Source organism: Brachionichthys hirsutus, chromosome 17 (assembly GCF_040956055.1).
Source record: "Brachionichthys hirsutus isolate HB-005 chromosome 17, CSIRO-AGI_Bhir_v1, whole genome shotgun sequence".
In the NCBI taxonomy this organism is placed as follows: domain Eukaryota; kingdom Metazoa; phylum Chordata; class Actinopteri; order Lophiiformes; family Brachionichthyidae; genus Brachionichthys; species Brachionichthys hirsutus.
Window position 1 is genome coordinate 6085145 of NC_090913.1, and position 27495 is coordinate 6112639.

The 27495-nt window shown below is 42.8% G+C and overlaps 2 protein-coding genes across 2 annotated transcripts; both read left to right on the plus strand.

Annotated features, from left to right (window-relative positions):
* Nucleotides 1–9186: 9186 nt before the first annotated feature.
* Nucleotides 9187–11361, plus strand: LOC137907110 (ATP-sensitive inward rectifier potassium channel 12-like). The gene is made up of 2 exons (XM_068751420.1): nt 9187–9260; nt 9729–11361. The coding sequence occupies exons 1-2, from the start codon at nt 9187–9189 to the stop codon at nt 11359–11361; spliced, it is 1707 nt and encodes a 568-aa protein (XP_068607521.1).
* Nucleotides 11362–23051: 11690 nt separating this feature from the next.
* LOC137906814 (transcription factor Sox-10-like) lies at nt 23052–25014 on the plus strand. Its single transcript, XM_068751104.1, has 3 exons — nt 23052–23497; nt 23865–24139; nt 24230–25014. The coding sequence occupies exons 1-3, from the start codon at nt 23052–23054 to the stop codon at nt 25012–25014; spliced, it is 1506 nt and encodes a 501-aa protein (XP_068607205.1).
* Nucleotides 25015–27495: the final 2481 nt, after the last annotated feature.

Sequence of the window (27495 nt, forward strand, 5' to 3'; positions counted from 1 at the left end):
AAGCATAGCATTAATAGCAACTGCAATCAAAACAATGAAAAAGGTATTAGTTATTATAAGACAAGGCTCTAAGAGATGAAAGGCTAATTCTTTAGAGGTCTATATTTAATTGAATATAAGAAGAGGAATAAAATATAACAGTACATACAGTACGCTATGATAGTTTCACTATAAATACACATCAATGAGTGCCGGTTTCATGTCACTAACTATGAAAATGTGGTTCCGTTAATATCCTGCTCAATAAAACAAACTCTGGACATCTTTACACCTCAGAGCAGAAACCTGTGGCAGTGTATAAAGTAAGCATTAAACAGATGGCACCGTCGTGCATAAGGCGTCTACGACAAGGCTCACTCAGAAATCATTCATGCCAAACGACAATACACTCTACCTTATGATTGCGTTCCAATGTCAGAGGAAAACGTGTACAAAAGAAGCTCGTTCGTTGACACCAGGATAGAAATGGTCTGAAAGGATCATGATGCTACGGAGGGTGAAGTCTTTTAAAAGAGCCATTCATTGAATCTGCCATTTGCATAATGCGGTGACTGTATGGCCTATCAAATATCATCATCTTTAGAAAGGGAAACATGTGAGTGAATCCTCGACAGATGTCTTATGGATGAAGGTGAACCTGCAGCACAGGTGGTTACTGCGGCAACTCGGGTGAAAAGAGGACAGCCGAAACCAGCAGAGTAGAGGAAGGGAAGGGTTGCAATGTCTGGGGATGAGAATGAAAAGTTGCAATGAATAATCTGTTGAAAAGCAGAACAATGAAACAACTACTCTTGTCTTGACTGATGCATCGAACCAGGTGCAAGAAAAAAAAAAAAAGAGATTTGAATGAGTCCGACCAGCAGGATCGTCCTATATGAGGGCAGGAGGAGGCAACAGGTAAATAGGTAAATTAAATGTAAATGTAAAGTGAGAGGGAAAGGGGGTGTTGGAGGCGACGCATTCCATGCTTCCATATAAGGGTGCAATGTTAATCATATTCAATGGCTATGCTTTATTTTCAGTGGCAAACTTTGAGCAAGTAGGTTAAGACTCTGAAAAGTGTACTAATTCCCATCAGGTGAGAAAGTGCTGACACAGTTTCTCAGCAGGGATTTCAGAGCAACAAGCCACAAGAGGGGGCTTCTTGTCTCCACAGAGCCCTTGGTGTGTGTGTGTGTGTGTGTGTGTGTGTGTGTGTGCGTGTGTGCTTGTAATGTACAGTACAGTGGTGTACACAAATTAAGGATGCACACTAGATTTTTCATGCTCACAGACACATTATATTATGACTTGACAGGTGAAGAATACTCACTTAGTGAATTCATATTTGATCCCCACCTCCCTATATTGTGATTTACACTGATAATAATGGTATTTATTTTTATCTATAGAGACGACACATAGAAGAGGAGAGCCTGAACATACTGAGGAATCAGAGAGGATGTTCTGGTAGAGAACCGTCCAGAGAGGCAGGAGCTGATCAGGTGAGATGTGTAACAGGTGCGTCTTGTTCAGTTCAACGATGCCTCCGCAGCTGTGCAGGGGCAGAAATCAACCTGCGGCAAGAGTCACCATAGCAACCCTCACAAATGCGTTAATGTTAAAATGTAAGATTTCCTGACATCTTTCTGGATCAGATCCAAAAGACATTTTACATGCTGGTGCATATCGGACCCCTTTTTGACTGTGTCGAATATCCATCAACATCGGTCAATAATCGACGGAGATATTGAGGAACAAATTTTGAAGCTCAATTTACTGCAATGTTAACGAAAAGTCATCCGTTCATCCATTCATCCATCCACCCCCCGGGTCCGCGGAGGCAACAGTCTCAGCAGGGATTTCCAAACGTCCTTGTCCCCAGACGACTACTCCAGCTCTTTCGGGGGGGGATCCCGAGGCGTTCCCAGGGCAACCGAGTCATAGTCTCTCCAGCGTGTCCCTGAGGTCTCCTCCCGGCGGTACATGCCCGAACACCTCCCCAGGGGGCATCCGAAAATAGATGTCCCAGCCACCTCAACTGACTCCTCTCGCTGTGGAGGAGCAGCAGCTGTACTCCGAGTTCCTCCCTGAGGACTGAGCGCCTCACTCTGTCTCCAAGGGTCATCAAAGTGATCCAGAATTCAAGATCTCCTGTGGATCATCACCAGAATCTCATCACCTGTTCCTGGTAAGAGTCCCAACATTTCCTAAAAGTTTTATCAAAATCCTTCTAGAACATTTTGAGTTATTTTGCTGACAGACAGCAAAATAACGACGGCGGGAAAATACGTACGCACACACACTGCTGTGTGTTTGCAGTGTTCAAAGCAGAGATTTAGCTCAAGTGAATTCATTCAACCGCCGGGAGTAATCGCTCTTCTTAGCCGACTTTTCTAAAAATGTGCTGACCTGGATCAGCCCTCAGAGTGAGGAACGAGGCGCGCGCCTGCTTCTGAGTGAATTGGCTCTCATTGCATTCGAGTGGTAGTGGGAAAAAAGCACGTAAAAACCGACCTGAAGGATTCCTTATTGAATCGACGTTGAGGACTTTTGATGGTGATGTTTGACGTTGATATTGCTGTAAGAAAAAACATGTTTGTCTGTCTGTGATATATTTTTTTAATGCTTTTGCTCTGAATTAAGAGAAAAGGTAAAAGCACAGTCCTGACAAAGACGTAAATGCAGACGTGTCTCTGGTACAGCCCAAAAACGGATTCATATCTCACTACCAGCACAATTGGTCCTATTTCTGTACACAGGCAGTCAGGATGGTTTCGTCTTCACTCAGGTCCCACTGCATCATTTAGCACTCTCTAATTAAGAGCTTTTTAATTAGACACAGACTTTGATATTTATGGCATTCAACACATTCTTTTTATTTTTTTGCATCTCCATGTATTCTGCATCGCCGTCATTGTTTTAGAAACACAAATACATCCAACTCTTAAACTAACAACACGTGTATCTGACATTCCTATTGTCGAATGGCTAACATCTAAATCTGTCAAAAATAATTTCCTATTGGATACTGCCTTCGTTGCCACCGTGTCTTCAAACGTATTGTTGAACATGACAATATTTAGAGTTGTGCTTTAGGTGCTGTTCTCCTGAGGGGCTTGGGGTGGTCACTGAGTCCGTGGAGGTTGCTGGGTTAGTCTCTGTGGCTCTCACTCTGCTCTACCTCTTCTTCCTCAGATCTCCTGAGACCTTGTTGATCCAGACTCTCCTCTCGAGACTCTTGCGAATCTGGTGTTTAGGGATAACTCTTTGAATTGTTGTTGGATGAAAGGGGGTGAAACAAAGAGCACAAATAAACGCACTGCACTTTCTCCTCAAGTCAAAAGAAAAAAAAAAGTACTGGTATAGCTTTTCTTATAGTCACACCAGTTACAAGAAGTACACCATGTCCCTTCGGCGGTGAGTTATTTTTAATGGGCACAGAGGGTTGTGGGTTGTGAGCCCACGTTCACACCCCAACATCTGAACTGTGCCCACAGTTGCTGACTTCTATATTGCTGTACCCCAACCTCCCTCCTATGTAAAACACCCACTTGTTGTCTCATGGGAGAAAAAAATAAATAATAATAATGTGAGAGAAAGTCAGCAAATTCACACATATATATATATATATATATCTGTGAGAGAACAGGAAGAAGAGGGAAGGTTTCCATAGAAACTAAAGCGATGTGTCTAATTGGTAATAACGCCTCAAAGAGATCTGAAATAAGAATGCATCGAAATAGCCCCACGCCATGCTGCCAATGCTCAGTCAGAACAGCTTATTTATATGTGAGTGTTTTGTTATTTATTTACAGCGACGGACGGCTTCCAATCTGTCCAGTGCAGCAAGAACAAAACGGTTTTGGCCTCAGCTGCAGCATTTCTCTTGTTTGTTCTATTTCTGGGATGAATACTTATCAGAAACTGAAGCAGGGAGCACACACACACACACACACACACTTACACACACACTTACACACACACACACACACACACACTTCACTCAACATTACTGACAAAGATGAGCTGCAAAACCTCTATTTAGCAGTTTTTAGTGATCAAATTGTTCTTTGAATTTTAAGAAAAAGACGCTATATACTGATAAGCAATATAATTAGACACAAACGTAAAAAAATCAGTACAATATATTTTGCTGAAAAAAAAATACTTTATTTTTATTAAGAGTGGATTATAATGGCCTCTTGGATAAACTGATTAGACAACTTCATGCTGCAGATTTAGAGTCTCTGAGATTTGCAGGTAAACACATTTACTTCAGAGTTACTCAACAAATTAAGATTAAGATCACCATTATGTAACCTGTGTTTAATCTAATTTTGCATCTAATTTTAATTTTAAGTAAAATCAGGTCTCTCTTGTGTTAAAGAGACTAATGCATTGATCTTCCATGAGATGAAGTACAAATTTAGTCAGTGATTAAGGAACCTCTGGAGATGCCTCGCCATGGAAACGCTGACAGAGCCACTATAGTCATTGTGATGTCATAGGAGATGAAAACAGTTTGTACCTTTCAGGCATCTGCCTCAGAGAAACCTCTTCATCTCTGTAGGAAACCTGTGGAGTTAGAATTGTGTTCTCTACCGTTGTGTATTTGTTTTGCTCTTTTTGTTTCAGTTTTTGCATGCCAGTGCAAATATCAGTCTGAGTGGGCAGAAATCTGAATTATACAATCCACACTCTGGGGAAACAATAGCATATATAAATAGGACCATAATCAGCCCTCTCTCTCTCTCTCTCTCTCTCTCTCTCTCACACACACACACACACACACAAGGCTCTGGGCAGATGCACAACTAGCAGGCATGATCGACTCCGGTTAGCAGCGATGGAGCAACCAGACAAAGTGATGGCGAGTGGAGAGATGTGCAGCTTTGAGTCTGAGATATCTGGGAGATTCATAAAAAGGACCTTTTCCTCCCTGAAAGAAACAAGGAAGACGAGAAGAGAGGACTTCTGAAGCATCTTTACCACCAGGATGAAAGCAGGTGATTCAGTCTGCGGGAGCGTCAAGGTAATCCCTTATCTTTGTTTATTATTCTCATATTCTTACCGTGATTTATAGAACCATGCGACAACTTTACTGGGAAGTTTAAGCAAAGAGAAACTCCAACTTGTTTCAGAAAGGAGTAAGAAACTGTCCCCTCATGCAAGTCCTGCAATAGCCGCGCGCTGCTTTACCTGACTAAGCAACTGCTCGGAAAACACCATCAATACAGAAACGAAATAGTCACGTGGCTGAGCAAGTCGACTGTAAAGCATGTTAACAGATGGAGGCTCAGATTGGAATGGCCAAAATCATTTTCAAAGTCGGGCTGGTATTCAGCTCTGCTCGCTCCCCATCATTCTGTACCCGGTTGTCAAATATTCCTGCAGGCTCTGGATTGATTTTTTTTTTTTAGCACTGGATAGCTCCTGTGGCCTCAATGAGACAAGCACTACATGAACCACTGATTGCCATTTTAGACTTTCCCCTGCAATGATGTGTTTGCAAAAATGGAAACTTCATTTTAGTTCAACAAACAAACGGCTTAAATAGATGATTCAAAGCTGAGGACGAGGCAGCAGTGAATCGAATTTAGAGCGTCTGTCAAGCTGATCTCAATTCAGACAGTTAAATTTTTCAATTGTTGATGCCATTTTCTTTTTTAAAGTAGGAATACCACACAACAACTCTACTTTAAAAATGTTTTCTAAAGTAAAACATATAATTAGTCAGCATTTATAGCCTCCATAATCCAACATCTGCCCTCAAAACATGCACCTCTTTGGCCTCATTCAAAACAGCCCTGAAAATTCACCTTTCAGGGGGGCAGAAACGGAGATAGTCATCACGACTCTCTCCGGATCAACTCCCCACCCAGTTTTTTGTCCACCTACGTTGTACATACTATGTGTATTTTTAATTTATTGTTATTTTGCATCTGTGGAGTAATTTATTTTTATTTTATTGGTTAAATGTCAATGATTTATGTACGAAGGACTTTTAACGGAAACAAGACCACAAGGGCTTTTTTGAAATGCTCCTCTTAGACAGGATGTTTGACTGTATTTGTACTGTAATACATGCTACGGTTTGACTGTACTTGTACTCTAACATTCTATCTAATAAATATATTCATCATCATCACATCTGCCGTCTAGTGATCTGAACAAACACGTTCTATATGTTCTCTAGTATCTGCTTCACAAAGAAACACAAAACTATGATGAGGCACTATGAGAATCAGCTCAAAAACACGACGTCACCAGCCTTTACCTTTTAGAAATGCATTTACACTGGCAGGAGAAGAAAGAACAACACCAACAAAGAATGTCGATGTTAGTATTTTTTTATCCTTCTGGTGCGTGAGCAAGTCTTCCACTTCCCTATAGACTGTATTACACATGTAAGTAACATCCCTGACATCATAATCTCTTCATCTTAATCTCTATCTTTTCTCACATGGTTTCCAATGTGGAGGAGAGCACACCTAAAATCCCATTGTTTTAGTTCATATATGATATTAAGTCCCTCCCTCCTTCCTTATCCCATCTCATATCATCAAATATCAGATTACACATAAGGTCTTAAACCAGGTCATGCAGCAACTGCCATCCACCGACCATATTTGGAGATTAAGGGCCATAATAATCTGGTATATGACGTGACTTCCTCCATCCTTTCTTTTGCAGGTTAGGGTTAGGGTTAGGGTTAGCTGCTCTGACGTACTTTAGTACATAAGAGCTGCATCAAACACGAAGTAAGTCTCTCAGTGAATCATCTGTACTTGAACGGTGCTGCAGTTCTGTCTCATTTACAGGTTTACTTCAGATATGATTTCAGCTCTCATTTTGTCTATCAGTTCATCTCCTCCCCCCTCACAAGTTGCCTCTCACATGATAAACCCTCACCACACACACACACGCACACACACACACGCCACACACCAAATCAGGCCCCCAGAGAGAGGAGAAATGTTCCCATGGCTACAGCGACAACAGTAACTGCAATATAGTATTAATTACTGCCACTATTCCACAGGGATCATCTCAACTGAGAAAAAAACACATCAGGCGCTCATATTCCAACTAAAGTCACCTGCAAAAGTACAGAACAAGATCAGAGCTCATATAACGATACATTTACAACCATAAAGAAAATTAATCTTTCACTGAGGCTGTTTATTCCAGGATCTTGCTCAGAAACTGTTCAGGAAACAGCCCATTTGACTATCCAATTTAATCTGCACCATTTCAGATACACGTTTACTTTGTTGCAAGTGTGAAATATAATTATTTCTTGTTTCATGGACTTTTCTGGGCGGCCTTTGAACTCAAACATTGTGGATCACGAGATAATGGGAACAAACAGGCAGCTGATCACTTGATCTCCTTGTGTAATAAAACAGAAAAATTAAGCAGTATTATTTGTCCCTTTTATAATGCAAAAACAAAAGTGAACAGAGTATTCACAACATAATGTGTACTTTCAGTATACTTTCAAAGAGGCATATAAAACTCCAATATTTCTACTGCTCGATAAATGGTGTCGTCATTCCCTTTGGAATGGGCAGAATGTTCTTCATGGCTGCAGAATAACAAGCAAACGAACCCGAGACACTAAACTTTAGCTCCAATAACAACAAATGCAATAACAACTCGCTGATTCACTAACCAATAGTATTACTCAATACGATTAGAGCGGGCAGACTGACGTGTGAATTGTGCCAAGTTGTCCAATCCCACACGCTGTTGGAGCGGACCCGCGGGACCCAGCATACTGGCTGGTGTCTAAGAACCCTGTAAGAAAAGGCCATGCTGTGACACGGAGGACACTCCTCCAGCTGTGGGAGTCATCGCGCTGACGTAATCGTCTGCACTTCAGATTATCCAGTGCAAAATTGCTCTCCATCCAGCCAATCAGCAGCCAGCCCTTCACATCTGCCCTTGGCGTAACAGGGGGGGGGGGGGGGGGGGGGCTTTAAGCTTCATACTCAAGTGTATCACCCAGCTCACATTACATGAGACACATGATAGCAAAAAAAACATTTGAATTCTGCACATCATGTGTGATTACGTGCCTTAGTGCTTATTATTGACTCTGCAATATCAAACAAAGGCTTTTAAACTGCAGCTGCCAGAGGCGATCCGTACCGCCTTCGCTTAGTGCAGTCCTGTTGTGTACATTTTATTGCCAGCCAATGCGATAGAACATAATAACACAGTAAAGTCCCTTCGCATCGCGCGCATTCGGAATCTGTTACGCAACCCTGAGCTTTTGGGTTCTCCTGGTTTCCAGCTTGCTGACGTAATAAACCGAGTGACATCACCCTCAAACCTTGTCAACAGGCCAAACAGCGGATCAATTGTTCCTCTAGCAGTGGATTACCAGCGAATCAACTCTTTTTTAGACCTTTGTCCTTCCACTGATTGTCTGGTTTTCCAACGCTGGTTGGCTTGAAGGTCCCTAAGGCTAACCACTGGCAAGGACCTAATCAATAAGCTTTCATCACACACAGCAGTCTGGTACTGTACACAAGGAAAGGGCCTAAATCTGCAGGGAGAGACTTCAGATTGTTCTGATTTTTATGCATCTGGTTGAGAGACTCTATTTGTGGACATGCTCATCTGCAGGACTGTTTAGGTTCTGCTCGGTGGTTTTGGTTGTTCCTGCTGCAGCTTCTGATTCAGGGCTTTACTTTATGAACAAATATGACAAATATGAATTCATAGAAGCCTAGTCTTGATTATTTTTAAGGAGTGCAGGATTTGTCTAAATTAAAATGATTTTTCAATTCAATTCAATTCAATTTTATTTTTTTTATTGCACCAGATCACAACAGAAAGTCATCTCAAGGCATTTTACAGGATTTGCAGGGAAAGACAGAACCCAACTTGACCCACAAGAGCAAGCACTTTGGCAACGGAGGCAAGGAAAAACTTCCCTTTAACAGGCAGAAACCTTGAACAGAACCTGGTAGACGGCCATCTGTCTGGACCGGCTGGGTTGAGAGAGAGAGTCAAAAACAATCATGTATTGTAAATTTTGATGTTTTGCCTTAGAATATATGCTTCACCATTGTGACGAGTAAATATCTTCTCTGTTCCTTGTGTTTACAGGAAAATGAATCATGAAAAGGCAGCGCTGATGTCAAAATCAAGATAGAACCTGTGCAACCCTCTCAATCCAGCAACAGAATTTTAATGGTTGGAACTGCCTGCCCTCGCAGACATAGTCTGATGATCACCGGCGCCATGGGAACGGTGCGCGTCAACAGGTGAGAAAGGATGAAGGAGAAGTTTGAGTCTCATTCCACTCTAAAGGAGAGACAATTGCGATCGTTTTATTTTCAAGAAGATGAATGAACGAGTTTCGGGGTTTTTTCCTACCACATTAATGATCTGGAAAAGGTCAGGATGGCATTCCTGATGCAACGCTCCCATTTATCGACGCTTGGGACCAGCACTGTTAGCGGCTTGAGCACTCCAGTGGCTGGGTTCTGCAGCAAATAATAATAAATAAACAGCAATGTATTTCAGACAGCAAGGTTATAAACCCATATAAACAAAGTAACACCCCTTTTCTTTAGTTAGAACCTGAATTGAACATTTAACCTTTGGCTTTTTGAACAATAACCCATTTGTTTACTAATTATTAAATCCCCTGTTTTACACAGACACAATTTATTATCTTGGGAATATTCACCCGTTCCTCTGAACGAATTTCCTCCACCCTGTTCTTCCAGATACAGCATCGTTTCCACAGATGATGATGCTCTGAAGATCTCCGGCCTTTACAATGGCCACAGCCCTCTGGCTCAGCAGACACTCGCTGGGTCCTGCACGCAGGGCGAAGACGGAGGAGGAGAGTGTCCAGGAAGTGAGGAGGGAAGAGGGCCCAAGACTTTGAGAGTGACGAATGAGCCCATTGTCCACAACACCTGCCGCTCCTCGCCCTCATGCCGTCTGGGCCTGGGCGTGGACGCCGGCCGACTGCGCAGCCGCTTTGTCAAGAAGAACGGCCAGTGCAACATCGTGTTCAACAACATGGAGGACAAGCCACGGCGATACTTGGCTGACATTTTCACCACCTGTGTGGACATACGCTGGCGTTACCTGCTGCTAATCTTCACCACCACCTTCCTTCTGTCCTGGCTGCTGTTTGGCTTGATCTTCTGGGGGGTGGCGCTTGCTCATGGAGACTTTGACCTTTACCCTCCTGTGGAGGAAGGCGACCCCCAAAGCAGTGGAGTAAAAGGGAAAGACGATTGGCGGCCATGCATTCTGCACATCCAGGGATTCATTGGGGCGTTCCTCTTTTCCATAGAGACCCAGACCACTATTGGATATGGTTTTCGGTGTGTTACTGAAGAGTGTCCGGTTGCTGTGGTTACTGTGGTTGTGCAGTCCATCGCGGGCTGCATCATCGACTCCTTTATGATTGGCACCATGATGGCAAAGATGGTGCGGCCCAAGAAGCGGGCACAGACTTTGCTGTTTTCGCACCATGCCGTCATCGCCCTGAGAGACGGTAAGTTGTGCCTCATGTGGCGCCTGGGGAACATGCGCAAAAGCCACATCGTGGAAGCACATGTGCGTGCTCAGTTCATTAAACCACACGTCACGGCGGAGGGCGAGTACCTCCCTTTGGAGCAAACGGACATTGACATTGGATACGACGATGGGCTGGATCGGCTTTTTCTGGTCTCACCGCTCGTGGTCGTCCATGAGATCAACAAGCATAGTCCACTGTATAACTTAAGATGCGCCGACCTGCAGAAGGAGGACTTTGAGATTGTGGTCATCCTGGAGGGAATGGTGGAGGCCACGGCTATGACCACTCAGGCCCGTAGCTCGTATTTGGCCCGGGAGATCCTGTGGGGTCACCGCTTTGAGCCTGTGGTCTTTGAGAAGAGTGACCGCTACCACGTGGACTATTCCCGCTTCCACAAGACCTATGAAGTGCCAGCGACACCTCACTGCAGTGCCAGGGAACTGAGCCAGATGACCGATGGCGTTAGGCAGTCCTCGTCCTCCAGCTCGAGCTACTCCCGGTCGCCTTCGCCGTTTGCCTTGAGGGCAGCCAGTCGCCTATTCGGAACTCGCTCCCCGAGCGCCTTCTGCTACGAGAACGAGGTCGCTCTGTGCTGTGGGGATGACGAGGATGAGGAAAGTGGCAAAGAGGAAGAAGTAACCCCGAATACAAGGCGTGACAGAGACGTCAAGATGAGAGACGACATCCGCTCGAGTCTCACAGAAACATTTGTGGAGGAGAAGAAGGTGGAGATGCTGTGTGTCCTGGACTCGGGGAGTCAGCTCAGTCTGGACAGACTTCAGCCCGCGCAACCTTTGTACATCAGCAAAGAGTCAGGGGTGTGATCAATGGTAACGGCTGCCATTGCACTCGCTTCCTCTTTTTTTTTTTTTTTTTGTCTGTGTGCATCCAAGCAAATTATTGAACTGCTGAAAAAAAAAAAATGAAAGATGGAAGTCAGATTTTAAACGATGAATCTGATGGAAGAAACTGTGGTTTCAGTTTTGGCTGATTTTCAATTCACGTTCAGCTCTATTTCTAAAAATGATGACTGGGAATTTCTCTAAAAATGTTTGGGATGATTGACATGAATCGTCTCGTCTTATTTAATATGAGAGGATCAGGTCAAGTCAAACATTTTGTTCTTGTTTTCTGTGTAAATATGATGTGCTTTTGTTTTCATTTTAAAATGGTAGTTCATCATATACAGACAAACATTTTATTTAGGTTAAATGGGAACATGATGCAAATGCTCAACTTCAGCGTGCTTATTCTCTCTCCATGAAACAAAGTTTTTTCAGTATGTTGTCCTCCTCTCTTCCTACCTTAGCTCTGATACTTCCCACCTCGGATAAATAGGTGTTTTATTTTTCTCTCTCTCCAAATTTAGGGTTTTTATTTTCCTCGTGATAGACAACAGGCTCAGATTATTTTAATCTAAACCATGACACAGTATTCATACAGTTATTCAATAAGTACACATAAAAAAAGCACTTTATTCCACTTTTATCAAGAGTCAAATACTTTGCAGTTGTGTGTTATTTTGTATGAATAAAGCAACTAATAAACAACATTATATACTGTTAAAACTTACACTGTCTCCGTTACATCTCTGTTTCAGATTGTCTTACTCGTAAGGTAGTCGTAATAATCTTTCTGCACGAGAGGATCATTCACATCTTTTTTGACGACACCTTTTCCCTGCAGAGAAACCGCTGAAGAAGGAAGAACGTCAAAGTGAAACATTTTCACAGGAGGGAACCCAAAACCTAAAAGAACAGGGTGAAGTCTGACTGTAGTAGAAGCGCCCCCATGTGGTTGAACAGTAACACTACAGTCAGGAAATTGTTCAAACGCTATAATCGATCACAATGAAGCGCTCGATGAGAGTTTGCTGGCATTTTGCATTCTAACTTCTGCAACCATCAGAATCAGGATTTTTGAAATGTAACTGACATTAAAATTATGTCAGTCTCATGAAGTCTTCTTTTCTTTTTCTCTGGTCGATGGCCATGAAAAAAAATATCTTACCTGGGTAATGGAAGTAAATCTCTCACCTGGGGTTCAAAATCTCTCCAAGGGGTCACAAGGTAATCTTTTGTTTTTCACCTCCTTTTCTCTGTTACAGAATGATTTCCCTCGTGTCTTCACAGAAAGCCAAAACATTTGCCATACCAAGTCCTGTTAATATTTTTTGTCCTGAACTTGCTTATCTTTCCCGATTGATTGATAATCATATCTCTTCTGGCTCCCAACAGTTATTTAACAGTTTCTATTTTAAAGTGCATACCTCCACCAGATCCAGATTATGATTTAGATCTTTAGCCAAGCGTGCGTGGTTTTGAAACTATGCGAGTCTTCCATGCCTGGGTTTTTGTTTTTTGTCCTTTTTTGGGTGGGGTGGGGTGGGGTGGGGGGGACTACTGTTATTGTTCATGATTTTAACAGCACTATTAAAATATACCTATTTTGCAATGTTGACGAAAGTGAAAGGTGACCTAAAACTTTTAAAGATCATTTGCATTTACACTGGTGCAACTACATCACAATGTAAATCAAAAGCTCCGTTTCTATCAAATCCCTATTTGGACTGAGAGTAGGTCAGCAACATTCACAGCTGGGTCGACCCAGTACTAACCTCTGAGCCACTGTTCCTCATTAACATGATGCATCCTCTATTTCCCCCCTGCTGCTCATTTGAACCCTCTTAAGTCTCACATGTTTACAATCCTCACAAGACAAGGTGAGTGAAACTCATCCATCATCCCTCTCTACTATCATCTAATCAGCCTATCCTTAAATTGGTTACATGTCTTCTCCTGTTTGCTCCAACGGGCCACTTCCCCCTGCGTTCCGTCTACCTATTCGCCTGCTGTCACCCCCCCATCCTTGTCTCTGGAGTGGGTTTCTGATGCTGGCTAATGAACTGGACCTGTCATCAGCATCCATGGTGGGACAGCAGCTGGGTGACCTCTGTGACCTCCTTTGAGGCTGATAATGGCAGACTGGGATCTGGCCTAATAAGGTGGCGTGTGTTCATCCTCCTCTAGGTTAAGTCGGTGAGTGTGCCCGTGCGCTTTCATGTATGTGACACCCTGTATATCTCTGTGGCCTCTTGGGCTTCACTGGCTGTTTGTGGCCTCGGGCTGTGCGACCGGAGCCAGTGACAGTGTGTGTGCTCAGCAGGGGACAGTATTTCGGTACTGGGAGCTGTGACCGGGGGGGGGGGGGGGGGGGGGGGGGTTAATAATGAGCTGTTGTGTGATGTGGAGCTGTGAAGCAGTTTGCTTGGGGGGGGGGGGACAGAGGAGCATTGTGCATAGCTCAGCCCAGCAGAGGAGGCCTGGCTGAGCCAGGCTGGGAAGCACCACGGGGCAAACATACTTCTGTCTGTCTGTCTGTCTGTCTGAAATATCTCTTTTCTCCCCTAATTCCCTATCATTTTTTGTTTGCTTTCAAAAAAAAAGGTAAACAACCCCCCAAAATCTTTATTTATTCAGCCTCTGTAAAAACACAAAAAATGATCTGGATCATCATCAAGAGGTTTTAAATTGTTCTTGGTATCTTTATACACCAACAATGAAAAGTAAAAGTGAATCGGAGTTGATGCGTATTTTTTAACAGATTTCTGAATCCCTAAATGGGGTTTCCAAAGTAAAAATGTATTTCTAACTTGTTTTTAATCCATAAATGGAGTTTTATATTTGTTCCTGATTTAATTCCAGATCAGATCCAGAAGACATTTCACACGACAGTGCGTCCCTTAATGACTGTGATTTTTGATGAGTGAATTGAATGCATATTTTACAAGAATATGCCTCCATTATAAGTAAATGGGAAAATCTGGATTTTATTTTTTTGTGTATTGCGACAGTATTCGCAATCCAAATCCGATCCAGAAGAAATTCGGTGGTGAGACAGAGGCCCCCACCCTACATGACTGTGTCAAAATCCATAAACATCGGACAATAATCAACCGAAATACTGGGGAACATATTCTGAAGCTCCATTGACTGTGTAATGTTTGTGTTTTTTCTCCTTGTATTTTATGCTTCCATGCCCCGCCTTTATGTGTTGCTTTACTTCCTGTGTTCTGTGTCTGACCTCTTGCCCTCCCGTTGTCACACCTGCTCTGATTGTCACACCTGCTCCTCATTCCCTTCGTCACCCTGCCTTCTTATCCCTCCCTCTGTGTTCGGGCCTCTCCCAGTTCGTTGTACCTTACAGTCTACCTTTTGCCTGCTGATTTGGATACCTTTGCAAGTTTGGACTGCCTTTCCGTGTACTGAGCATTTTTTTTTTTTTAATCAACTCTTCTGTTGCCCCTCTGTCAGTCTGTGCCTCTGCATCTTGACTCCATCCCATCTTCAGCGTTCCTGACAGATGGCAATGTTAATTAAACTGTAAAAGTGATCCAGAATCCAGGATCTCTTCTGGATCGTCACAAAATGTATTCATCTATTCCTGGTAACATTCCCGACATTTCCTGAACGTTTCATCAAGATCCATCTGTAACTTTTGTGAGCTATGTTGCTAACAGACAGACCTCTTTCCTTGTAGATGGTCTAAATGTATGTCCAGGAATCTTCTCTGTGACAAACTGGGTCACAAACCAACAAAAATAAATCAAAATTGGGCTGTCGCAAATCACCATATTTCTTATTATCTGCTCCCAAATATCCATCCATCTTTCTGCCGCGTTGGCTTTTAAGTCGTCTGTTTGGAAAACAACAGACTCTTTCATGTAGACGTCTTTTCCTCGGGCCCCTCAGGCTCTCTGCCTCTTTCGTTCACGTAGACTAATTAAATGTTCTGAAAAGAAGTTCAGATTGTGAAGTCTGAACTATACTTTCTCTCTGTCACTCCTTCTCGATCTATTAAAATGATCTAATAAAATTTATATTGGATTATTAGTTATTATCAATAATGCAATTTAAGTGTCGTTGTGAAAATCAAGACAAGGCTGCTATTGTTTTCATGTAGAAATGTCACTTTATTTGTGGTCTAACATCAGTTTATGCCTGAGAAGTATTACAGCATACCAGATAAGATGTGTAACATCTGGGTTTCCATCTTTTTCTTATTCTCCCAAAAACTTTTTTTTTTTCATTACCATTATTTTAAGAACAGAGGAGCATTTAATCATTTGCCTGATTAATTTTTTAAAAGCAGATTTTACAGAGTATTCCACAGGAAGGAGAGAAAATGTGAAATAGAATTAAACAAGCAGAGGAGAAAACATTCATGTGCAACCCACAAAATGAGGAAAAAAAAGTTTAAAGATGCTAATGTATACAGTGCAAAAAAATACAAATACTCAACAGCATTAGACAATTCACGCAAACCAATTTAACTTATTGTTCTGATTATGTTTTCTACCAAAGACCTCATATTGACCACAATAAGCTAGCAAAAGGAAGTTTGTTTAGAAACTAAGTGTCCAGACTGATGAGATCATGTCTTCATTGATCAGCCAATATGAATATTTGTATTCCACCAGAAGACCAAGTTTGATTCAGAAGTAGAAATAATTCTAAATTCTGTGGTTCCAACTACATAAACTTCAAAACCTACCACTTTGCTTATTTAAGTTGACGTCCATGATTTTAGACTAAAAACAGAAAAATACAACATTTGACAATCTAAACGAAAAAAGAAATCTGACTTAAAAAGCACATAAAACAAAAACATGAGATTAATACATAATAAAAATATATATCATTGGCTGCAGGCTATAGGTATATGATTTAAAATCTAACATTAGATGTAAATATCGTCCGCAGATCCACAGTTAATGTTTATTTGCCTTAACGGATACTGACATCTGCTTCATTTGGTCAAAATCTCCTCTTTAGGTTCAGCTTGACCGTCATTACACATGTACAAGTACAAGTACAAGGTAAAGAAATGCAGTTTATTCTAATTTATAAGACAGAGATAGTAACTCAGTATCATAAGTAAATGTCAGAATAACACCCAACATGGTCCTATAAATGTTGTACGCGTATTAAATCTGTCAGAAAAACAGTATCAGTGGAAGCATATTTGTACGATTAGCTGAGGAACTATTTGTAACTGCTGATTTTGTCTATGTGACATTGCAGGAGGGAGGAATTTTAAACGTTGCTAACAACCGACACAAATGTGTGACTAAACAACGTGATGCACGTGATGCACCGAGGGGCAGAATTGTCATCGAGCCACAATGTGAATGCCGCCATTGTCCATGTCGCCAACACCCCTATTTTCCTCATTACCATGACCACCATCAAGTTTCAGCATCCGTCCGAATCCGAGACCGACGCACAACTATGAGCCCTATTTTTTTAACCGTTGTTCAAGGATCTCTCACCCACAGTTGCTTTATTATTTCATCAAGTCCTTTATGTACGAAGGACTTTCAACGGAAACAAGCCCGCAAGGGCTTTTTTGAAATGCTCCTCTTAGACAGGATGTTTGACGTTATTTGTACTGTAATACATGCTACTGTTTGACTGTACTTGTACTGTAATACATGCTACTGTGTGACTGTACTTGTACTGTAATACATGCTACTGTGTGACTGTACTTGTACTCTAACATTCTATCTAATAAATATATTCATCATCATCAGAACCTGAAAAGACTTTTTAAATTTAAATAATAATAATAATAAATATATCTCTCAGTTGTTCATTTTCAATTCCTCCATTTCTCTTTCAGGCTGGAAGTTTGTCACAAAGAGATGCGGACGCAGCAAAACCCCGAACAATAGGCCATTCATGATGCCCTGCAATGCAATGATGATCCTGCTCTGCCCTCCGCCCCCCATCCTGCACCAGCCTCCACAGCTGCACAGGAATGTGGTCCAACAAGTTACCCCCCCCCCCCCCCCCATCCCCTCTTCACTGCTGCCTCCACCACCATCACTACCACCGCCACCACCTCACCAGTGCTGCCACCATCACAACCGAAGCCCCCTCTCTCCCAAATATAAAGGAGACGAAGAAGGCAAGAAACCATAGAGGAGGGAAACTCTGCAGATGGAGCACAAAGAGCGGATTCATGCTCGGTTACATACACTCCCAGAGAAGGAAAAAAAAGAGTGGGACCCATTTAAGTGTGGTGCAGCTGCACTAATTTAGAGGGTGAAAATGGGCAAAGAAAGGAGAGGCAGTGGTCGGAGAGAGAATCATTTTTCACTCATCCCTATGGATGGCGTGTCGCTGCGTCATCAACAGAAAGGCTGCGTGATAGATAAATTCAGAAAACACCTGCAGTGGCTTCTTTGGTCGTTTTTGCTCCGTTACTTCCAACATAATTACTAAATTAAATAAGTGCATTAGCCACTTGTTGCTAAAATATTTGCTCATGATCTATGTTATCACAAGCCACATCTTTCATATTCGGACCCACGTGAGAATACTTCAGATGTTTCCTATATTTTGTTCATGAATTAAGCAGGGTGAAAATGCAAAGGAAGCCAAAAGCAAGAGATCGACAGAAAAAAAAAACATATTTTAAGTAGACATGTTCAACCTGCGTGAGGATCCTGAGATGGAAAAAACAAGCTTCTGTTCGCTTCCTGACATTGCATTTCAGACCGCTTTGTCAAATTTGTTATCAGTCAGAACAAAAGGCGCCATTCATTTCAGGCCCCAAATGCCCATTGGCATGGGATTGAATACTTTCCACTAATTATACATCAGTTTAATGCAGAATGTGACCTAGCACGTGAATGCTTGACCGCAGTACATGCTTCCCTTATCTGCAGCCCCCTTACAGCTCTCTCTGAAACGGTCTGCGTGTCTGTTTTTTGTTTTTTTTCTGCTTAACTCTTTCTTTCCATTCATCGTCAGATATCAGGAATTTCCCCTCAGAATTGCTCAAGTATTTGGGACAAAGTCCAGTGATCGTTCTGCCTTTCCTGTCTGTAGTAATCTATTCCAAATTACTCTTCAGACATTGATGTACAATTTACAAGTGGAAGAAGGCTGCCCACGAGTCAGCACCCATTGCACCTGAAGGCTGACTCGTTGACCGTTCCCTTGATGCCCATGCCCTCTGACCTCTCTGCTGATCATGAGATTGTGCATGTCCTCCCAACTGATCCTGCAGGATCCTGCAGCAAACAGGCTCTTGTGACCTTGTGGTCTGTGTAGCATAGAGCAGCCCATTACTGCATGGTCACATGGCAAGTTAGCAGAGGGATGGGACCATGTGAGTTCTATTTTCTAACAAGTCTCCGCTTTCCCCGAGCTTCAGGATGAAGACAAAAAGGGTCAGAAATGTCTGAAAATGCATTGCAGCTTTAAATTACGTGGAAAAACAAACAAGAATATTTTCTCATGTCATACATGCAGTTCCCTTGAATAACGTGACGATTGGGAGACAGGTGGGACATCCACGAGTTGCTCCAGTTGTTAAAGCAAGTTGGCTCATCGTTTTATAAAAAGAAGCAGAGCTCTGAGATATCAGCCATGTAAAATGTCACCTTTTAAATCTAATATAAACAGTTTGCTGCATGCTTTAAAAGCTTTGACTGTTATTTTCATTTATTTATTTGTTTGTTTATTTCCGCATAACCCAAATAAAACTATGCTATTTAGGTGATAAAATTATAGCCAATCATTTTAATTAAATAAACTGATGGACTGTCAGGGCGCTCTTCTTATTAATTTATATAGCTCGCCATCATTTTTGCGCGTGCTTTGCTTCTCTACACTGCATTATCCCGCATTACTCAGTTTGATTTATTTTACCTCACACTGACCAGTTATATATATATATATATTGAAATATACTAAAACTGTCTTCACTAAACTTCTAAAAAGGAGGCAAATATAAAATAGTTTAAATTCAAATAATTTTGAAACCAAAAAAATTCTCCCTGAGATTCGGAGACACGAAGGTTAACCTTGAGAAAATAAATCGCTATAGGTTTAAACTGGAGCAGTATTTACTTTACTATACAGGCATCCAATAGATTCTCTCACTCAGTGTAACGAACATTTCGAGGCCTGTTGAGACGCACACAAAACAAAAGTACACGATATATAGACCTCCTAAACGTTCGCTTCGTTCTATGCATTTCATTCGTTCTGAGAAATATTATAGAATTGAAAATAACATTTAATGAGTAATGAGAAGGCCTGTTCTAAACATCGGACACCCCCTTTAAGTGATATTTCAAAGGCCACGACGCTTTGCTCTGTCTTCAGTTTATTTCACTAGTAAGCCTAAGTCAAGGTTTACAACTAAAATGTATAAATAACATAGATATTACCAAATAAGTTACTTTATATAAAATAACCTAACCTGATTTTTTTATATGGTCGCTTGAACAAATTGTCTAATTAACAATCTCTTAATCATTTAAAACTGTGAGCACAAGTAATAATGAACGCAGAAGAAAAGAAAATGCTGGACAACAAATTATTTTTACAAGATATGATCAAATATGTCTCGATTTCTTTTCCCCAAACAATATTTTTAACCCCAAATTTACAAATCTTTTTTTCCCTCGAGTTTTCTTTCGTTTCGAATCAACATTTTCGCCGCTAAACCGTAAAAACTAATTTTCAGTGAAACTTTTCATATACAGTAAAAGATGAATTTAAAGCGCACCATGCAAGATAAAAAAAAAATGTGTTTGATCCAATTATTAAACGGAATGACCTCATCCAACGGGCGATAGTAATTATAACTGCTATGATTGTTCTTTTTATTGAACTTGATACTGATGACATCAGTCAAAATATAAATTACTAAACGTTGTGGTGGACTTTTCTTTTCCAGAGAGGAAATAACACCTTGCTCTGTCTGACAGATTCCCTGGGGGGGGGGCTTTGCGCATCGAGCTAAACTAACTGAAACACTCTGCGTAAAACCGCAGCTCCCTGCAGACAGAAGCAACCAAGAGCAATTTCCTAAGCATGTTCCTGCCAAACAACCAGCAGCACGCAGGACAGACAAAAACACTCACCCCGCCGGGCCCGGTGGGGTGAGACGTGAGGGTGCCCCCCCCCCCCCCCACCACCCCCCTCACCCCCCCTCGCTAAGCACCACCAGCAGCAGCCCCCTTCATCCCATAAACACAGCTCCCCTACCATCAGCACCTCCCGAGGCCTAAATCCAGACGTAGAAAAGATCTCGGTGCGGGAGAACCAGATGCGTGGATCCGTGCGGGGCGCCCCGTCTGCGGCGGAGTGTTTTCTGTCTGTGCGGGACTTGTGTCTTTACGCTCGGGCATGAAGGGGAGAAAGACGCACACATCGCTCTCTGTTATCAATTTTTTTTTTCCATGTTTGCTGCAGCACAAAACTGCTTTTTGTTCCCCATTTTTTTTTTTTCATTGGGTTAATGGATAGAGGCTTGGGCGTTTGATCACATGGCTACAATTCACCTGGGATGAAGACAAAGAGAGCAAAGAAAGAGGAGAGGGAGAGAAAACGGAGAGTCGGGCCCAACATGAGAGGCAGAAGACACACAGGGGCTATTGTTGCATTCATTGTGTGTGTGTGCGAGTGTGTGTGAGTGTGTGTGTGCGTGTGAGAGAGAGAGCGATGCTGTAGAAGTCGATTTTCTTCCCATCAGGCCACGCTTTAACAACATTAAAGTGTAACAGCAGCCTTTTCACGGCGACATTCTGTTATTAAATCGATTGATAAGGATTGATTGGTCAGTCTGTCCTCGTCGCTTTAATATTTGTCTTTTTTTTTTTTTTTAATTCAAGTGAATATATCTCAACAGCCTGAACATTTCCGTCAATAATTCCATATACTTTACATATTTCAGATAAGAGGTAAAAGCAAGCTTGAAACTTAACCGCTTTATCCCAATGGTGGGTTCAACAAAAAACGAAACAGCCCGTTGAAGCGTCACATTTTTGGGGGGGAAATCTTTTACCAGGAAATCACGCCGCTAAACTATTGGTCACGGAAGCGTCATTGTGACGAAACATTTTAAATCATGGAATGTGTTTTTGATTATTTTTGAGGAAGTCATTTGCTCCCTTATAATACTCTCCACCGAGGAGTTTTTTTTACCGTCATCTGTTTGCTTGTCTCTCCGTGTTTGTTTGTTTTCGTTTGTATGTTTGCAGTAAAACAACAACTTGACTATCATCAATGTTTTTTTTTAAAACATAGATTGTATTGACTTTGTTTGTTACAGACCATAAACAAGCAATACAAAGGAATATATTCAACCATTCATAATAAAGTGGCTTCATATAACTCCACACTGTCCTCACTCTTTACAGTCTTTGATATTTATTTACTTACATTTATTTAAAAAAAAATCCGATTTAAATTCGCCCGTCTCTAGTTTGAAAGACTATATCTATTCAGAATTACATTTTCTTCATAGTTTACTGTATTTACTGCTGACTTATGATAATAATAACAATTTAGCATCCTGATTTGTGTCTCTGGGGTTTGTCCGTGATCATTTTACAGCGACACAACGATTTAAACTTGAAATTGTAAATGTTTTTTGTGTATCATCATCATCAAGCTGAATTATACATTTCAGTAGCAATTCTCTCTCTCTTTCCCTCCCTCTTTCTTTGAGGAAAGGTGATCATAAATACGAGGCAATAACTCTCCTCCGGGATTGTTTATTTGTTTCATGTAACATGTCGACACGTCCAACAAAGCTGGCCTTCTCCGGCCTCTAAATGGACGCACTGTAAGCCTTTTAAACTATTCCGATGTAAAAAAAAAAAACTCACCTCTTGGGTCGGACGGGGCATTAACAGTGCGTTCCTCCTGCCCAATCAAAGAGCAGCTGGGTTAATTAGAAGGCCAATCGGGAGCGGGGCCTGACGCTGAAGGGGGAGGGGCTACATGTGCGGTGGAATGCCGCCTCTCTGGGAATGTTTTCCACTTTCAATCACTTTTTTTTTTTCTCCCCCCGCCCTCCCCGTCCTCCTCACAAGGCGCTCTTTAAGCTCCGGCGTCCCCACACAGAGCAGCCATTCATCGGCTCCACAGCCAGCCTCACGCACTCCCATGTCGAACCACTGGACAGCTGAACTGGTAAATGGTGCCATTTTTCTTTTTTTTAAATATATAACTGAATTTCTATAATAGAAAAAAAAAGTTTGAATTTATGTGTTCCTGCATTTTAATCTAATGGGACGATAAATAGCGTTTATATCAAATATCACAGCCCTGTTTTATTTCTGTTTGCTGCTCTTTGTCCCGGTAAAGTATAATTATGATGATTCTTAGGCCAGACGCTCACATTTTAGTTTACTTTATTTAATTGCAATAAAATAATTTCGTCTGGATGCATGCACTTCTTATTGCTGAATGTTCACTTACATTTGATTTGATTTTTTTTTAGGTTTAAAACCTTTTGCGTAAACGGATTTCCACACTTTTTGGACTTGGACACTTTTACGCAGCAGAATGGCTTTTCCCCAGAGAAGTCAGCAGTAACTGGGATCGTCGGACTCCAGACAGCCAATAGTTCGGACTCTCTCTCTCTCTCTGAAACAAAAATTGAGCTTGACTTTTGTTTTTATCATAACTTTAAAGTAAAAAATAAAATGTCCGGCGAGGAGCACAGCCTGTCCGAGGCAGAGCTGAGTCCCGGAGGCTCAGACGACGGCCACTCACTGTCACCAAGTCAACCCGGTGCGCCACCCAGCCGGAACTCCCCGCTGACCGCGCCGCCGCCGCCGCAGCTCACTGCGCTCTGCGTCGGGGACGGCAGCGGGGACGATGGAGGCAGGTCCGGAGTCAAGTCAGAGGAAGAAGACGATCGATTCCCGATCGGTATCAGGGAGGCGGTCAGCCAGGTGCTGGACGGATACGACTGGACGCTTGTGCCGATGCCGGTGCGCGTAAACAACGGAAACAAGACAAAGCCCCACGTAAAGAGGCCCATGAACGCCTTCATGGTGTGGGCGCAGGCGGCCAGGAGGAAGCTGGCCGATCAGTACCCACACCTGCACAACGCGGAGCTCAGCAAGACGCTGGGCAAGCTGTGGAGGTTCGTGTTCTGGTTTCATCCATATCCAGCATCAGGATATTTTCTGTGTGTAGTTTGCGTAAAATACAAACGTAGAATTCCAACAGATACGCGCCCACAACGTGACCTTTCGTTTTGGAAATGAGTAAAACACATCAACTTGTGCTTAGTCTGGGTTTTTGTTTTGTATTTTGATATAAAAAGTGTAAATGGCGAGTTCTAATTTCCCTTTCCCTCATTAATCCATGACACGCACGCAGGTTTAAATGTGATAATATATTTTTGACACACATTAAGAGCATTCTTTTAAACTTGTCCTTAGACCTCAGCTGACACTAAATCCCTCCCTTTTCTCTCTCTTTTTTTTTTTTTTTTTTTATCCCCACAGGTTACTAAACGAGAGCGACAAGAGGCCATTCATCGAGGAGGCGGAGCGGCTGAGGAAGCAGCACAAGAAGGACTACCCGGAATACAAGTACCAGCCCCGCCGACGCAAAAACGGCAAACTGGCCACTGCCAGTGAGTCAGATAGTCAGGGGGAAGGCGAGGCCAGTCACTCCCAGTCGCATTACAAAACCCTCCATCTGGACCACGGCAGTGGGGCTGGGTCGCCCTTGGGTGACCTCCACCACCATCACCACCACCACCACCACCACCCTGCTGGTAGGTGGCACACAGGCGAAGGAAAGGAACGGAATAGAACACGATTGAACGATGCCGACGTTCACCTGATCATTTCCCTCTCTCTTCCAGGTCAGGGTCACAGCCCACCAACTCCCCCTACCACCCCGAAGACAGAGCTCCAGTCGGGTAAACTGTCTGATGCCAAGAGGGAGGGGCCAGCAGGAGGAGCGGCTGGAGTATCAGGGGGCTCCCGAGGAGCCCTCGGGGTGGGGGCAGAAGGGGCATCCAGTGGCCCGCCCTCGAGCAGTAAACCCCACATCGACTTTGGCACCATGGACATCGGAGAGATCAGCCACGAGGTCATGTCCAACATAGAGCCGTTCGACGTGAATGAGTTTGACCAGTACCTCCCCCCGAACGGTCACCCGCAGAGTGCGGCTGGGGCCTCGGCCCCCGGATCTTCAGCCTCTTCGTACGCCTATGCCCTGGCCGCCGCCAGCGGCCACTCCGCCTGGCTCTCCAAACAGCAGCAGCCGCAGGCCTCGCCGTCCTCCTCCGACCCCTCCAAAGCCCAGATCAAGAGCGAGTCCGCGTCCGCCAGCCACTACGCAGAGGCTTCTTCCTCTCCCTCCTCAGGCGCCCATGTCACCTACACCCCGCTCAGCCTCCCCCATTACGGCACCGCGTTCCCCTCGCTGGCCTCTAGGGCTCAGTTTGAGTACGGAGAGCACCAGTCCCCCGGGGCCTACTATGCCCACTCCAGCCAAGCCCCTGGGTTGTACTCAGCCTTCTCCTACATGGGCCCTACACAGAGGCCTCTGTACACGACCATAGGAGACCCCTCCAGCGTGGCCCCCTCTCACAGCCCCACACACTGGGAGCAGCCTGTTTACACCACACTCACAAGACCTTGAGGGAGACCAGCTGAGCAGAGGGAAACATGGGAAGTGTGTGAGTGGATCATTGTGTCTGTGGGTGTGTAAAAAAAATGTCAGCATGTGTGTGTGTGTGTGTGTGTGTGTGTGCCATATTGATGTCAAGATAGAAGTTTGTACTTTTTTTTTAGCCTATATAATGCAAGATATATCGATGAAGCCTTATACAGTTTAAAATAACAGCCACAGACTCACACATTTTGACGTGTGAATCCTAGAAAAAGAGTCAGACATGAATAAAACCTTAACAAATGTGTGCCATCATAAAGTTCTATGTCGCGGTGTACAGAAAGCGTGTTGTGCTGAGAGCGAACAGATGCGTCATTGATGAGCGACTCCGATTGACCCAGAGAAGACGGGGACAGACTGATGTAATCAGACTTTATTAACCGAACTAAAGCAGATGTTTTCGATGTTGTTGTGATATTTTCATATGAGTAGCAAGTTGTCATTGTCGCTATCTTAGGATGCAACTTCATTGGGACCGATGCATCCAGATTTACACTAATTCATCTGCACCACTGCTTTGGGAAAAAGCATGTTTTGTTTCAGCGAGATGTTTGCTGAGGTTGGTTTATATAGCAGCCTTTTTTTTATTTTTATTTCTCTGTAGATAGTGCACCTCCGTTATCGTTGTCCCTTCCGTATACGTTGACTTCACTGAACTGAAGGATTAAGCTTTTAATGGGAAACAAAATAGGAAAAAGCGAGGGAAAGAGAGCTCTTAGAGATTTATTTCAGCTCATCATCAGCCTTGGACAGTCTTACCTCAAAAAAACGAATCATTTAGTGCCAATAGCAAAGGAGAAATGTGACTCTGGGTGCCAAAACGATATAAACGGTATTCAGAAAGTCAAAACACGAATCCTCCATTAAAGTTTTTCTTTCTCAGTCGGTCGTTGGTACACTTTGCTGATTCACGTCTCATTTATTGAATAACAGAGTTAACATCTATAAGTGCAAAGTCTCACCCAAATCTCTTCAGATAATTGGTCAGCTTTGGGTCCTGCTTAAGGATTAGGATCGTATGCATGGCCGTGCTGCACTTGCATGTAGGGCAAAAGAATGTTTTTGCAGGTTGTTCTACATTTTACACAGTTAGCCCTCTTCCTCTTCAGAAATGTGAATAACGGTCATTACCACAGGCGTCACCTTTATTGCGTGACGCGTACTTTACTGTTTTATACTGACTCTCTTACCTTGTAGTTATTTTTTTTTTATGTGAGTAATAATGCATCGTGTGTCAAACCTTTGCTTCTTCCATTTTGTATAATTCTGAATAGTTTTTTTTTTTAAAGTGCTTCTTATTATACATTCACTTGAGTATTTTGCTTCCATACAAGAAAAGTCATGTTGAAATATTACTGTTGCCATCTATTAAATCAGTTTATTTATAAAAAAAGGATCCTGCGTGAGAGCCTTATTTTACGATGGCTGATATGGAACACGTTTAGCAAGTGGGGAGAGAGGTTTTCAGAAATGAATTGAAAACATGCCGCTGACGTGTGAACTGTAATAACGACACAATCGGTGCCCCACCACCCTAAGCTGTTTGTGTTTGTGGTAGGCTAAAATTGACTACTAATTCCCCCACATTTAATCGGCTGAGGACTGTGTGTTACTGAGAAAAACAAAGAGGGTCTTTCAGCGATGGAGAGGGACGAAGGAGAGAGAGAAGGGTGGGTGCAAAGAGCCAGAGGCAAGGCCAAATTCAGCTCGGTAGCCAGAGTACACTTGAATGTTTGTACATGGCTTTCCTTTCACTCTGCACTCTCCTCTCCGCCTTAGACTGGCTCCCTACCTTCACCTTCACCTGGCTGTCCGAAATAGTCGTGTGAATTTCATCCTTAGGATCTTCTGCAAAAAATAGGTAAATGAGTAAGTAAGTAAATAAATTAATACATCAGGAAGTTGAATCTAAAATTAAATACATCAGGAAAAGCAGGAATTATCAGAGAAATGGGCTGGCAGTGTTCAACGCAAACATTTAAGTCAACCTTATGTAAATGACTTCTCTGAATCCATCCATCCATCCACAACCGCTTATTCTGTGTAAGGTCGCAGGGGCTGGAAACTCTCCCAGCTAACTTGGCAGGGGTGGAGGGAACTACCTGGACAAGCCACCGGTTCATCACAAGGCCACATAGAAAGACAAACAGCCACATTCACATTCGCACCTACAGTGTGTTTTTGGTGGTCAGGTGAAGCAGGAGAACCTGCATGGACAGAACCGCATGCTGGCATGCATAAAACAAAATAAAATACAAATCTCTTCTGTGCAAGAATGATGCCAGGGCTCCAGACAACTAATCTGAGCATGTAAAAAGGAAAAATTAATCCAGGTTTTCTGGAAACCTGTACATGTATGAACTGCACGGTCTGAAAGGAAGCATCGACTGAGCCACTGCAATAACATTCATTTTCTTAGCATTTCCTCTTTATCTTATACTCCAGTCTTAT